The sequence below is a fragment of the Aythya fuligula genome, chromosome 1, assembly GCF_009819795.1.
Source record: "Aythya fuligula isolate bAytFul2 chromosome 1, bAytFul2.pri, whole genome shotgun sequence".
NCBI lineage: Eukaryota > Metazoa > Chordata > Aves > Anseriformes > Anatidae > Aythya > Aythya fuligula.
The window spans coordinates 84,598,192-84,613,439 of NC_045559.1; the positions used below are offsets into that span (position 1 = coordinate 84,598,192).

The following is a 15,248-nucleotide window of genomic DNA, read 5'->3' on the forward strand; positions in this document are numbered from 1 at the left end:
TACAATATGCATAATAAATAGAGTATTTCTGCTAAATATTCATGTAGGAAGCTATTCGGGTAATACAGGGAATGTCTAATTGATGTAAATAGTGGACCTGTAGAACTGTTTAAAAAAAAAAAATCAACTCATTTAAAAAACAGGTGATTATACAAAACAAAACCTGATTCTCAAATTCTTCTTTAGCTTGTCTTTTAATTCAATATTTGAAGCTTAAGTTTACACTCTATGAATGGATTTGTTTTTTAATAAAATAGCTTGTACTTCATTGAAGACTTGCCTACTTTGAAAACATATAAATAATCTAATTTAATGTATTTTCTCTGCATGCTCTGTCTATCTACAGCTCTATGCATAAGTGTAAACACATCTGGTCAAACCCAGATGTATGCGTGTGCTGTTGCAAGTTCTGTGCATCAGGTTTTGGGCCGTGGTTGTGACAGAGAACTCCTGCAAAGAATGTGAGTGAAAAGGGTATCTGAACAAACAACCAAAAAAAAAAAAGAGCGTGTTTTAAATTGAACAAATATTTCTAGGCAATCTGGTCTATTGTAACTGAGGATTACGATGTTGAAGATTACCTCCAGGTTTAGGATTTGCTTGAGGTGGTGCTGTCTTAGTGGAAAAGGTGAAAGCACATGATTTCAACATACAGTGACAGCTCTTGTCCTTAATTTTCTTACAGCAATTCAGATGCTGTGCTCGTTGCTCTGAACGCTGTGACTTTAGTACTTTCATTAATAGCCTTTAATAGTGTTCAGGTCAGGCCTTTCAAAAATCCCACACTCCCCCTCATTTCACAATAAATCAGTCAGGCAAGAATTTTTCCTCCCTCATTGAAGTTTTTAAGTGAAGTTTTTTTTTTTTTTTCCACATACATGGTAAATCTTGATAGAAAGCATTTAACAGTGTGCACTAACAAACTTATACAACATATACATTACATATATATATTTTTATATATAGAATGTTCTATATACAAACATATACAACTTTTTAGATCTCTACAGACTACCAGAAAATTGATAATTATAGTCACAAGTGGTCAACTTAACAGAAATAGCAGTTTGTAACTGTCTGGAAATATGTAAGAGTGGAAAGCAAGATACAGCTGTGACCTAATGGGGAGTACTAGAGAAAAGTTGCTTTACAATTTCTTATTCACGTTTTTAAGTTTGAGGGATGCTAAATTCTAATTCTTCTGTTGCATAAAATGGAAATCTACTCGAAGTTTGTTTTTTTTCCCGTTTTTAAGACAGAGACTGGCGGCTGCCAAGGTAAGTCAGACAGTGTGTAAATGACTTGTTGAAGACACTTTTCTCCCTGGGCATGCTATGGCGATTAGCAATTCAAAGTCCTTCTTAAATTTTTACACTTGATTCTCGAACCAAGAGCAGGCTCCAGCCAGAAGAGACACTTCCACCAACGTCAAGGTAATGGGCTTGCGATGTCCGCCACCCCCACAAGGTGCAGTGTACGGAAAGCTAATGCAGAACTGCTGCCTACCTTGCCATTTAAGTGTGCCTGCTGCTGCCTGACCACCATGCGCTAGCACTCATCTGGGCTGATTTATTAAAGGCTGACTACATCACACCAATTTATGACAGAAACTGGCCCTGTAGCCTACGGATATACAAGTGCCACACTTCAACTGGTACTGGCCTTTTCATTTGCACTGTCTTAGTGCATAAACGAGTGTAGGGCTGGGTGGAGAACCAGTTCTGGTCTGTATCTTGACACCAATGAAGACGACCTAGCTTCTCTAAAAGAGAACAAGGCCTATAAAGTTGGTTGGAGGGTTTAAATGATCTGCTGCACAAAATGATTTTGTTGCCTAGACACTAGTGGTTTGGGGATATAGCCCAGAGCACAGGCAGAGTGAATATACCTTTAAACAGAAGATATAGAATGGCTCTACTATTGTTGTCACTTATCTGTCATTCTAGATGCCTGGTTACAGTGACACTGCCTCATTTGCAAGTGACCAGTTCTGTGATCTGGCCTCTGGAAGTTCTCCGACCCAGTTCATATTGGCATTCGAGCGGTGAGTTTTCTGTTTCCTCACACAGAAACGCACAGACAGCGTCTTGGGTCACGGACGATTTCAGTTCCTTAACTCTCAGCGGAAACTCAGGCATCTTTGGGCTTTGACCTTTTTCCCAGCAAGTTTCTACAGTTCTCACAACTATAGTCCAGTTTTTCCTGTGACAGAGAACTTGTTGTGTCTCATTCCCAGTTGAGCTAGACCAGTCAGGGTTCTCACTTTGATTTTGCCCACAGAGAAACATAAAAATCCTGTAAAGCATAAAATGCCTGTTATGCTACAACATGAATTTAAAACCGAACACCTCAGATCGGTTCCATCCCTTTGACTTGCACAGCTGTGCTGATAGTGAAGCTAGGCTTCCAGACTGTACAATTTCCTGGGCTCCATTTTAAGAAAACAAAAGATGAGGGAAGGGCATCCTTGAGAGAGATCATGTGAACACTGGTGAAGTTAAGATCTAGTTCCAAGGGGATGCTGTCTGGCTGCATCAGTGCCAGTCAGGACTCCTTGAAAGGACATCATCTGTACCTCTTCTCATATAGAGAAAAATTAAATGTTGCTTTTCCTCCTTTTCCTCACTTTCCTTTTCTAATTTGAAGCTATGTCCAGGTGCATGAAAACAAGTCTTCGGTGCCTTGTTTCCAAGCCCATGTAGGAAAAATTTCTAACAGTTCACCTGCGTGGTAGTGAGGTTCTTGTAGGCTACTGTGACTGCAGCACATTCCTATGGACTAGGACTCCATCCATGTAAATAGGTGATAGGTTTTACTTACTGTTGTCTTCTGTCTCTACAAGCTGGAGAGTGTTCTGCTGAGTTCTCTGTAGAAACCAAACAAGCCACTTTGAAGCAGAAGCAAATTACTTTTAGCAGCGTAAGCAGAAAATCAATTGCCACACACCTGTGGTGTCATTTGCTCTATGTGCCAATTCAGTGCCATATGTTGACAGTTGTTTTCCATGCTCCTCCCCAGCCCATCTTTTACTCTTGCTGCTGTGAGCTCTCGCTACTAGGTTGATGGGGTCTGCAGTTTCCTTAGCATAAATTCAACCAAACACTTACGAAAAAAATAATCACTGTTTTGTAAGCTGCTAAGCATTTTTTGTGAGTGGAAATTGATGGGACTCTCCAAGTTGTAGCACTGTGGTTTCCCATTGTGCCTTCCCTAACTTCAAGATTTCCTAAGCTTGTTTTCTGTTCCTGCTACAGAGAAATAAGGCAACCAAGTGATACTGAAACCATGGGGATGAAAAATGGCATAGCCCCCTCCAAGGACAAGTGAGATAAATCTAGAGCACGTTTTTAAAAGTACAGATAAGGATGACATGTCATGTACTCTGAATTGCAAATAAACCATCTACCCTCATGTTTTAATGACATTTCAGATAGTGCCTGTCTAGCTACTTGAAAAATCTGTAAAGTTTGGGCATAGGTTTTTGAAGTTATTTATTCTTCTGGTAGGAGTTAAACAGTACTGATTTCGAGCAAGGTTTTTCAAGGGAAATAAATAGCATATAAGAAAACACAGCTCAACGCATTTTTATGTTGAGAACAGTAGCAAACATGCTTGAAATGTACTGACATTTTGTAGTCTCATTTTTAAAAAATAAAGATTTTTGCCATTTAAGTATTTTTTTCTCAATAGAAATTAATCCCATTTTTCTTCGGTCACAACATGCTTTCTTTTTTCTTTTCTTTTTTTTTTTTTTTTTTTTAAGATGTCAATTAGTCATGCAAAGTTTTATAAGTGCATTAACATTCGAGTTTGTACAGAATATTTTTAACCAGACACACTCCCCACAGTTCATACCTACAGCTTCTGAAAAATACATGCCACAGTGATGGTTGAGTTCCTTTTGGAAAAAATTGGCTACTGCATCAGCCAGGTGTTGGAGTAAGACCCACATGACTCTAGCTTCCATCTCATGGCCTAAAACATTTCTCCTTGAATCTCACTGTGATGAATCCAATATTGTAAGAGGAAAACATCTTCTAGGAGAAAAATTGCTTCTGACCCGTGACTGGTAGACTTGGGAATGAACATTGCTTCCCTGAACAGTGTTCTTAATATAGCCACAAGCAGATTCTTTGAAAATTTAAAACTGGTACCATTTTTTGTCCTTGTATTTCAGCATCACCTACAGAAATGGCAAACAAACAAAGGGATATAAAACACTGTCCTGCATGAGAAGCATCACAAACTTCAAAAGTAGTGAAGTAGTGCATTACTGTTCCCTTTTATAATCATCAGATCTTAATTCCAGTGAGATTTTGTTTTAAATATTTTATATAGTAATTGTTAAATTCTTAAAAATATATCCATATATATAATTGCTTACCTGCTATTCTTGTTCATGAAAAGATTTTTCCTGAGGAACTTTAACTCCTTTACCACTTTCCTTTTGCAGAAGACTGGGAAGTGCCAGTGCTTTTAACACCTTTAGAAAGAAGCTCATCTATGGAGCACAGTATATATGCGCTGAATATATAAACTCTGTTTTGCATTCAGGGCAAGTTCCTTCCATGTATTTTTGCCTCACACTTAACAAAAGTCAATAAAAACATAAAAATTTTATCCAGAGATGTAATGCATGCTAAACCAGCTGTACAGTTAACTGAAAAACATACATTTTGGAGAAGTAGTCTTTAATACTTTTTATCTTAGAAAAAAATCAATTTAGTTGATTCCCAGCTTTAACAACATGGGCTGGAAGAACCTTCTATTTCCACCTCTAAGCACAGTATTATCCTAAATAACTGTATCACAGTGCTGTACTAGAGGTTTTCTCCTCTTCTCGCCAGTAAGATCTGTCAGTGTTCCTATGTACACACCTATTTGTTTTCTGCCCTACTGCACAGATCTGCTGCAGTAAGCAGCTTAAAAAAAAAGACAAGTCATGATGATATAGTGGAAAAGGTGTGAGACGAGAAGTACCACATTCTAAATTCAGAGGCTAACAATGGATGTTCATTTTATGAAAACATGAAAGGAAGAGATGTGCAATGAAGTTTATTTTGGGGATTCCATTGTGCGGGGGAAAGAACAGAAAAAATAGCATTTAAGTTAATGTGAGCACACCTAAAACAATGTGACCAGGTGAATGGGGAGCACAGTATTTGAATTTCCTGAAGTGAAGCAAAGGAATAGTTGTAGAGTTTGTGGTTCCTAGTTCTGTGTGTATGGTGCCAGGGCTCTTACCTCATGTGCATGTTTGGAAAATGCTTCTGCACTGGCCATCATGCTCGCAGTCCTTTCATCCAGCTCTCCCAGTTTCTGTCCTCGCTCATCAAGGGCAATGCGTGCACGAGTCAGGTCCCCAATAACTCCTCCTGCAGCTCCTCTCACACCTTCAATTCCTCCTGATCCAGGTATGTGCTGGGCAAGACTGCGAGAGGCTTTTCCTGCTGTGGCCTCACCAACTGCAAAGGAGAAATAGAAACAGGGAATGAGTCACTGGCTGTAGTGCTGTTGGTGCTTCTGGTCTCTGAGCTGCAGCCTTGCAGCAATGACACCTGGTGTGCAGATGCCACGTGGAGGACTCCGCTCTCTGCACCTGCCTGTTACAGTGCAGCTGTGCACCCCCACCCCTCCACTGCTTAAAGGAAGCTGTTGAGGTGAAGTAATCACAGATAAGGTAACCAAGAACCCTGCCCTTTTTTCTTTTCTTTTTGTTTTTAACCACCAATCATATAAATCTTATGTACCACTCCGTTCCTAGATGATAAGAGCAAGAGATCCCGTGTACCGGTTTCTGGAAGGAAAAAAAACCAGTCACTTACAAAGTTCCTCTCTGTCAAAAGCTTGTCCACTTCCTCCAAAAAGTCCTTTGAGAAAGCCTCTGTTTTGAGCTTCTGGTGTTTCCACAGGAGTAAACAAATCCCCAAGCATGTCCTAGAAAGTAAGTCAGGCAAAAGTCCACGTGAAAAATTACTGACATGAAAGCAGGTCTGGGTCTTTGCTTCATTTGCATTAGTTTAAAATCCACATGCATTGGATATAGTCAAGTCTGTGAAAACATCAGTGGTAAGATCACATTTTGCTTAGAAACAGCAGAGGCAACACTGTAATTGAATAATCAATTTGCTGTGAATTATGTGTTTTGCTTTAGTGATTATCCAGGCAAGCAGGGCATTCACTCTGTTTTCTCTTTACAGCATACCTGATTTCAGTGCTCAATAGCAGTTCAGAGGTTTCTTTTTCATTTGTTTGTTTGTTTGTTTTTAAATAAAAGCCCATTGCCTTCCATGCTCCCCTCTTTCTTTCCTATTCATTGTTATTGTGCATTTTGGCAGTGCCATTGGTAATGCTAAATAAGCGTGTCTGGCAGCACTGTCACGGTGACAGAGATTTTGGAGCAGTTGAACTAAATTAGGGCCAAACAAATCTCAGGCTTAGCTTTATTTGCAGCAGTACTAGGAAGGTGGGCTCCCCAGAATTAAGCTGGTAAAGAAAGCATGTGGTCCCGTTAGTGTTTAAAACCAGCAATGCTGTGTGATGAGAGCAGTCACTGCCCTGTTGCTCAGCTCCATGTTTGCTCATCTCTGCCTCAACAGGCAGACACAGCTGTTGTGCTGCACAAAAGGCCCCTGGGAAGCTGAGTGCTTCGGACAGAGCTGTGACTCACTCACTGCTCCTCTGCAGAGTCACCTGCTCTAGGGAGAAAAAGTACTGTAGCCCTTTGAGCCTAAGTGGCCTCTCTCATACCGCCTGGCTTGTTTTCCGAGGTAGCAGGTGATGCTGGGTCATCTGCCTTTTGTACACGGCTAATGGCTGTGCATGCCTTTTACTGTCCCTGTTGCATAAAAGCCAAGATACAAGCAGTGGTAGCTCATCTGTATAGAGTAGCAAGGGCTGTTTCCATTTTGTTGTTGCACGACGCTATTAAGGTTAATAAAAATCTGGCTTGCAACAGCATCTTGCTATAGGTTCACCGTCTAAGATACATTGAGCAAACCTTTCAATAATTTTAAAATTGTTTCCCTGCAAAAACTCTCTCTTTTCCATTGTGCAAAGCTGGTATGCAATGCTCACTCCTCACAGTGCTCCTTCAGACTTGAGACAGACAGTGCTGGGATGTGATTTGAGCAGCTCAGCACATGTTATTCCCTAGGGCATAATGAGCACTGGCAGGACCATTTCTTTTATATTTCTATCCTAGTTCACTGTTAATTATATAACCTAGAACTTATTCACCCTCTTTTTTTTTTCTCTTTTATTACTCATGTTTCTCCCTATAACCTCTTACAATTCCTCCTCTTCAGTAAATGACATTTTAATATGCATTTTCATTATAAAAAACCCAAACCTAACATTGTAAAGACCTTTGCTCAAAATAAATTATTTTAATTAGACCATTTCTGTAGTTACTGTGTTTTAATGTACAATGGGAGTTGCTTTCCTCATACAGAAGAAGGGGAGTGCCAATTAGTGGAGTGAAAACAACAGTAAATAATTAAAAATATATTAAAACAGACTGTGTTTTTTGATACTATCAACACCAGTTTGTCTCATATTCCCACCCATCTACTGAAAGCTGCAGGTATTAAGATATTTTTTGGGTTAAAATAAAAAAAATATATAAAATATGGGAAGGAACGCATATTTTCACTGACACAGTTGCTATGTGGTTGGACACATGCTGGTACCAACTGCTGTGGCTGCTATGAATTTCTAACTTCCCCTTCTTTCCCTTCAGTCATTTTTAACAGTTGGTCTTTCGTCTGGTAGGACTTTGAGAGAAGCAGGCTGTGAAGAGTCCCATTTGGGCACAAATCTGGCTCTGTACAGAGCCAGCAGAGATTGCAATTACACGAGGGCAGGCTGGAGACACGGGCCAGCCATTAGGGCACAGGAGCAAGGTGACTGCCACAAAAGAGTCCGAACAGCAACAGAGCTGCTGACCTCTCTCTGATCTGCTTCTCTGGCATCAGTCAGCAGGGGCAAGCACAAAGGAACACACCTGTCTTTGATGTCACTTGAGATACTAAAAAATAAAAAAATATGTTCCTTTCTTTTTTCCCCTCACCAACAGGTATGCTGGTGATTTGACAACAAAGTATCATCTTTGGAAATGCCAGTATTGGTTATTTAACCATTTGAAAAAAAAATCTTTTGATTAGAAATCATAGAAATCATGTTATTTTGAGAACTCTAGCAGTAAAAATGGCAATTTACAGGTGCTCGCTGTTCAGGCCACTGGCCCTCCCACACAAAGACAAAGCTAGGCAGTGAAGTGAGGTTTTGGGCCATACCTGCAGGTTGTCGCACATCTCCTGGCTGTATGTTAGGCGCTGGATCTCAGTGGGAGAGCTGAGGTACAAAGCCTGCCCTTCGTTAGTGAAACAAAAGGTCCGCGCTATCCTCATGTCTGTTACAGGCAAATAGTTGATGTCCAGCAGTGGGCGAAGGCTGGGCAAGCTGAAGAGAAGCGGATACTTAGGTTAGACAAATTGCCACACGTGGTACATCTGCTGTATGGCTGCATTTTAAACCAATGTGTAAGTTTATGCTTTTCATAACTGGATTAGTTGAAGTGCAGCTCTAAGCTGAAAAATTCTGCCCTCAACACAGTGCCTTCCCTTCATACTTTGCTTCCCTGCAGGGAGAAGATCCAGCTGCCTTGCCTCAACAGTCAGCTCCTGCTGCTGTCTGGATTTGGGACACTCATGTGACACAGTATGGCTTGTGCCATGTGGTGGGGCAGTGTCTGCCCCCAGTTATGAGGTGGGAAATGGCACGGCAAGGCCCTGTTTGCAGGGGGCAAAGGCTCCAGCATCCCCTTACCTGCGCTCCAGCTTCTCCTGCTTCACCTCACTAGCTGTACATCCTGATTCAATTTAAAGGGCCTGGGCAGGGAAGGGGTGGTGTGGGGCAGGGGCACAATTACAGTCATGCTGCAGTCAGCTCAATGGTGGCAGTGACAAGGAAGAAAAACTGGGTTCTCCAAGTGGAAAAATCTGAAATTGCAAGAGTGGGGCTCTCCCCTTCACACTGGATAAACAAACGGTACCATTTCTATGGCTGAGCTTTTCTACACTGCTCTATTGCTGACTTACCATAACTGAGCAAAATTATCAATGTTTCATGCTAGTTATAAGTCATCAGCCATTAGTTGTCATCATGGGGGAGTTACTATGAAATAAAAGAGTTCATTTTGCTGTGCAGCTGCCTTATCTCCCCATGTGGAGACAGGCCAAGGAACGGGGATGGCAGCAGGCTAGGCAGGGCTCCCGGTGGAGTAATTAATTGTATATAAAATGTGCACTAAATACGCCCACCAGGAGTTAATGCAGAGCATCAGACATGTTGTAAGCACACCCTACAGCAAATGCAAGTGGAACGTGACATTGCTGTGCCACCTCTTTGTTTAGTTTTGCCACAAGATTAGTTAGATAAGTACCTCAGTGTCATGATGTGCCCATTGGCACAAAAGCACGCCAGACAGACGCTGTTACAGAGGGTGACCACATCTGCTCGCAATAAAAAGGACGTTTCGGTGATGTTGTGGACATAAAGACATGTTTGGGAAGGCAATGAGAAGACTTTGGCTTGTTTTTCTGAACAAATGACTGCAAATTGATGATCACCCATATCCTGGGAGGAGGAAGGGGAATGCATGACAAGTTTCCTTTTTCTTGTTTTTTCACCATCATCAGCACTGTGTGGGTCCCTCCATACTTCATACGGTGGATGTGTCAATGTCCCCACGCTGTCCAAGCACGCGAAGGTCAGTACCGCTCCTTTCAGTGTCAGAACTGTGCCTGCAAAATATAAGCGTCTCTCACTGGCACAGGCACCACAATTAAACTGGTTGTCAGTATGGTGTACACAAGGCACAGCTGACACCTAGTTTTGCTTTTGTAAATACAGCAAACACATTAATCTAGCTAAGTTGACAAGTTGTCCTCGCTTGGTTCTTCCTGACCACACAGGAAGGTGAACAAATAGGCTGTCAGTACCAAAAAGGTCTCAGGCAGCCTATATCAAATAATCTATATAATACATGCTACCAAACACTGTAAAAACAGGCTGGTTTTCATCTCTGTGTTAAGCCAGTAGGATTATTTATTACCCTTCCACTAAAACTGCTCTCCTTAGTCTGGTGTCCATCCAGTGTTATTTTTCTAAACCAACTGTGGTGGGGGCTTACCTCTGTTCCTGTGTATCCTCTGTTTTTTGTCATTACTTTGCCGTGGAGGCGGTAAGCACATACTGCCTCTCCTCAGACCTGACCTCTCTTACTGCTCTGTCCTCTCTGCTCTGCCATCTGTCACTCACTAAGCCAAGGATCTCTCCTGGTACATCAACCTGCCAACATTTGTGTTTCCTTTCCTGAACTCCCTTCTGCTTCTCTGCAGCCTTCTGACAGGAAAGACAGCCAAACTGTTCACAGCATCCCAGATAGGATTGCATCAGAGCTGTATACAGGACTGCAATTTCCCAGTATGAAGGAGCCCTGCTAATTTCCCTGTCCTCACAAAGATTACACATGACTTTGCCCAAGATGTAGGGTAGTCTTCAGGAGTAACACAACCAAAGTGCCTCGGCTTATGAAGCTGTGGGTCTCTCACAAGGGTATCTTTTTACCTGTGCACCCTCAATGTAGCGCGTGACCACTGCTTGATACATTTCTTGAGATTTTTCTGCCAAAAAGACTGTACAAAACCATGCAGTTTTTCCTCTCCTTGTACCAAAATGGAAAAGAAACAGGAAAAGAGTGGCACTCTTACCACTTGGTGACACCATGACCGGCTCTGACTGCCGTAGGTCGTCACTGGCAGGCAGGTTAAGGGAGAGGATTAAGACCATACCAAGGCCCGTTCCAACCCAGAGGCATGGGGAGACAGCAGAGTCGTTCTTTCGGGCAAAGGACTCCATGAAGTACAAAGCTGTAATTGCCTCCTTTGAGTCCCTGTCGATGCTCGACACGCTGGAGCTTCTGGAACGGCTGAAGGAGTTTTCCCGGTTTTCTGCACAAATAAATACAATCGAACAGGCATAAGCTGGCAATCCGAGAGCAAGCACAAGCCTGCAGCAAATACAAACTCCCTGCAGAGTACAGAAAACAGCATTTTCATAACCTGGGCAAACAGTCTGATACTAACGCCATATCAGCTTCCTGCCAGTGTATAACTGCGTGGAAAACGCTGTCAGACCTCATCAGTTAGATCTGCATTAGAAATAGCTGCTTATTATGGAGATTAGCATAGACTAATTAGAGTTTACAACAGCCTTAGCTCAAAGGACTTGTTCTAAATAGCATGAAATAATTTTAGACCCATATGTTACCAATGCATTTAAAATTAATCCATGTATCTCGTCGCTGCAGGACACGAAGGGAGGAGCCGTTACCAACTTCAGAACACGTGTCCTTTGCTCTGCTGCTGTTTCCATCGCTGGGAAGTACTAGCACTCAGTTCACAGCCGCTGTGTATTGTCAAGCTATGAATAAGTGCTCTCTGGGAGAAATACACCCATTGCTAAAGTGATCCCAGCATCTGAGATGTCTCAGGGCACCATTCAGCTCTGGCTTCCCGGGCGCTGAAATGAGAAACGTGCTCTGTGCCCTAGACAACAACTGCATAGTGAGCTGGCACTGATGGGTTCGTCTTCTTGCTTGAGCTTTAGCAGGCAACAGTGAGAGCCAGCTGCAGACAGAGCTGCGTTGACCTCACTGCAAATACACAGGCACGGGGATTTTGAGGGAACAGTGAACATGGTCTGACCGCTGTCGGGCTCGGGGATCCCTGCTTTGCTTTGCCTTGTGCCAAGAAGGGAGAACAAAACCGTGCAAGGGAGCTGCTGGCACTAGCGGGATGTGTCAGTGACAACACGTTGGAGGCTATAAAGGACACTGAGGCTAAAAAGTCACTGAAGACTAGAGGAGCCAGAGGGAAAAGGAGAGCAGGGCTGGCTGCTAGCATAGTGTTTGCAAAATGATTAGTGCCAGTGCTGCTGTCTACCAACCTGGAGTCAAGACCAGTCTCGATCACTGGAAACCTCACATTCTCTTCTGCAACATAAACAACTAGAGGAAGTAGGAGGCTCTGGAGACGGAGAAATATTTGAAGGTATTGGACTGGAAATAAAAGGCTTACTTCTGAACCTATCATTATGAAGCAGATTCGTGTTTGGTATGAAATTATCTGTCTCGTACCTCAGAATAGAGAGCTATCTCTTCAGAGCCAGTAGAAATAACTGAGAAGAGGAATAGAAAATAACTTTCTCAAGTACTCCAATTGAAAACTAGGCTAAACCTCATATTGTATGTATGCTTCTTGCTCTCCATCAGAAGCAGCAGTTTGGCAGGTGAATCTTCCTTGGACAACATGTTGCAGCAATATATTCCCCTACCCAGATCACGCCGTGTAAACTGCTGACATTATCCTCTTCACAGCAGCTACCTGGGAAAGACTGGAGAGAACCACAGCAAAACATTACTGGAACCAGAGCAGGCATTACTATATATGCCTCCTTACATGCCTGTGTTGGCACGCAGGGATGGGGGCAGATTCACATGCTGCTCATTCACATTTGGCACAGCTGCTGTTCTTGGGGGGTATCTGTAGCTTTTCAAACAGGAGCTTTGCAGGATAACATTTCCTGGCACTTCAGTCCCACTCTAATGGAAGAGAAATTTCTGTCTACTTGAATTTCTAAGCACTGCCTTCTCCTCACCCTGTTTCACCTTCTTCAAGTAGGCACTGTTGTTACTCTAGTTCTGGCTCAGCACTGCTAAATATATCTGCATAAAACTGGGATTTTTTATTCGTGTGCAAATACAGCTTCTAATACCTTGAGAATTAGCGTCTCCCATAACCCCAAGCACTTTGTACTTCTGCACTGGACTGGTTGGCCCAGCTCCTTCTTAAGCAAAGTGACAACTGCCGGGCAAAGCAGGAGAGGGCAGTAATTTCAGTAATTTCAAGGCACAGATTGATCCACAAATCTTTTTTTTTTTTTTTTTTTTTAATTCAAAGTGTACCTTACTTTTAAAATATCTTATTATGTAATTCTTCTTCTCTTTAAAATCTATATTAATATCACAGCCATAAAATTCAAGTATGGTGGTGCTCATACTGAGAATGATGTTGAAAGGACAAATGCATCTGCTTAGTTAGCGTAGGCGACATGCACGGACCTTAAAATATATGATGTGCCATTTGCATGTGTCATCAAGCTTTCTCCCTCTCTAAATTAACAAGAAGTGTTCCTCACTCCTGTGCAGTAACGTTAACTAAGACATTTTAGCAGAACTGACATTAACAGATATAATCTTTAGGACACTTTTGGGAACATACTGTGCTATTTTATATTAAATACACTACTCAAACTGAAACACAAAAGACCAGCATGACACATTTCAAAATTTGATTTCATTAAACATATCTGAACAGCAAAACAAAACCCATGAAAGGCTGCAATCACTATGTGACTTTAGCTCTAAAACAAGGCAGAAATCTCTCTTCTCCCTAGAATTTGGGATAAAACTTAGTTTAGTGCTATTCCCATGAGACTCTCTTTCTCAAAGAGAATATACCCTAAATTCTTTATTTCAAAACTGCTCCGTTATATCCTCAAGAAATATAACAGCACTTTCTTTGTGAAACTGTAAAAACTTACCTAGTCTAGTTTCTATGTTTTAAAATGATGTTCCACCTGCTAAAATTTCTCCTGTACAAACACTGCCAGTCTATACTAATCGTTAACCCAACCACCATGTTATGGATTTCCTCTTCTATTTTCCTTCTATTACACAGCAAAACAGGTGTCCCAACAATGTCAGCTACAACACCTTTCTGTGTGACTCTGAACCAGCACCAGTACCACTTTCAAGTACTCCCTTTAACCGAGGTTAAACAAAGCTTATGTGGTCTCCCTGCTTCAGTAAGGCGATAGACCTTTCATATGCAAAAAGAAGATACTTTTCTGTTCCCCAGTATTCTTTCCCTCCTTCTCCTCTCCAGAAGATCCTTGGCACTTTCTCATAAATGTGCTCCTGTCTCTAAATTGCCTCTTGCTTTGAAACATCCAGTATTTCTTTTGCTTGGAGAGGCATATATCCCAACTCCAGTGATCCCCCTGTTCCCACTCAGCTGTCTCTCTCTTAGGCCAGCATGTCATTTTTACTTGTCTTCCCATTGTAGATTTCCATTTATTGGCTCTTTTTTTTTTTTTTTTTTTTTTTTTTTTTCTTCTCCAAACAGGAGTGTTCCTGCTGCCGGAAGCAGAGTGCACTATCAGAGGGATCCAGTGTCCCCTGAGAGCCAACGAGTGACTATGACTTGGGATATGCTGCTATTCAAGTTGTTAGACCAGAATCTAAGCAGTTCTGAGCAAAAGCATCATTATCTGCAGTGAGTGAATTTCAAAGAGCTGCATACTGTGGGTTAGGTTCATACTTCAGAAATACCACTACTTGCCTTACAGTAGTCCTGCTTTCCTCAAAATGTTTTCATTCAACCCTGCTCTATGCATGGTATGAGTTGGTGAGATGCAGATGGACACTCAGGAACCAATTTCCTTCATGACATTGGACTGATTGTTAAATTCAAGCTATGAGCAACAGCGTACAAGTAGAAGGCTTCCGATTTAAAAACAATTACAAAACCTCTAATTTGCTACCCACCTCACTGACAGAAACACAGAAGAACACTTCAACTCACATGCTAGGATAAAAACGAAGCCAGTGTTTTTGAGTCTTACCTTTGTTCATCCATGTGTGAGCAGTATAGTGACGCTCGTCGTGTGAGAATGTACTGATTCCATGTAATTGCTGAAGCATTGCCCGTCTGGAAATGTAACCTACTGCCACAAAATCGCATGCATTGCAAAAGGACAAGAACAATTGAGCCAACCGTCATCATGACATTTATATGAAAGCAGCCCTGAGCAGTTATTGTCCTAGCTCTTTCCTTGCACGACAGAGTGGTCCTGCTGCAGTGCAATGGTGTCTAGGAGAAGATTTAATTTAGGGTTTCTGAGAATTTAAAAGACAATTTGAGTAAATGATTCCATATATTTCAACTGCCACATTCACAGAGCACTTGTAGAGATCTTTTCTTCTCCCTTTTGTTTAGTGGAAATAATACTGGAATTTCCTTACTTTCCCATGGAATTAAACGAAAAAGGAGAGGAGATACTAATAAAAATATTTATACCACTGATGTGTGTTCTTCAGGGGAATGTTCTGACTTTTGTAT

The 15,248-nt window shown here is 41.7% G+C and overlaps 1 protein-coding gene across 4 annotated transcripts in view; it reads right to left on the bottom strand.

Annotated features, from left to right (window-relative positions):
- Positions 1 to 3,470: 3,470 nt before the first annotated feature.
- The window catches only part of STXBP5L (syntaxin binding protein 5 like), a 193,460-nt gene continuing 181,682 nt past the window's right edge, over positions 3,471 to 15,248 (bottom strand). For all 4 annotated transcript variants that reach the window (XM_032193402.1, XM_032193394.1, XM_032193386.1 and 1 more), the window contains 6 exons: positions 10,776 to 11,015; positions 9,446 to 9,806; positions 8,298 to 8,463; positions 5,826 to 5,937; positions 5,245 to 5,465; positions 3,471 to 4,183 (listed from right to left, as the gene is read on the bottom strand). In XM_032193402.1, the coding sequence (XP_032049293.1) occupies positions 4,142 to 4,183; positions 5,245 to 5,465; positions 5,826 to 5,937; positions 8,298 to 8,463; positions 9,446 to 9,806; positions 10,776 to 11,015 (1,142 nt within the window). In that variant the 3' untranslated portion in view covers positions 3,471 to 4,141. The remainder of the gene's footprint in view (positions 4,184 to 5,244; positions 5,466 to 5,825; positions 5,938 to 8,297; positions 8,464 to 9,445; positions 9,807 to 10,775; positions 11,016 to 15,248) is intronic.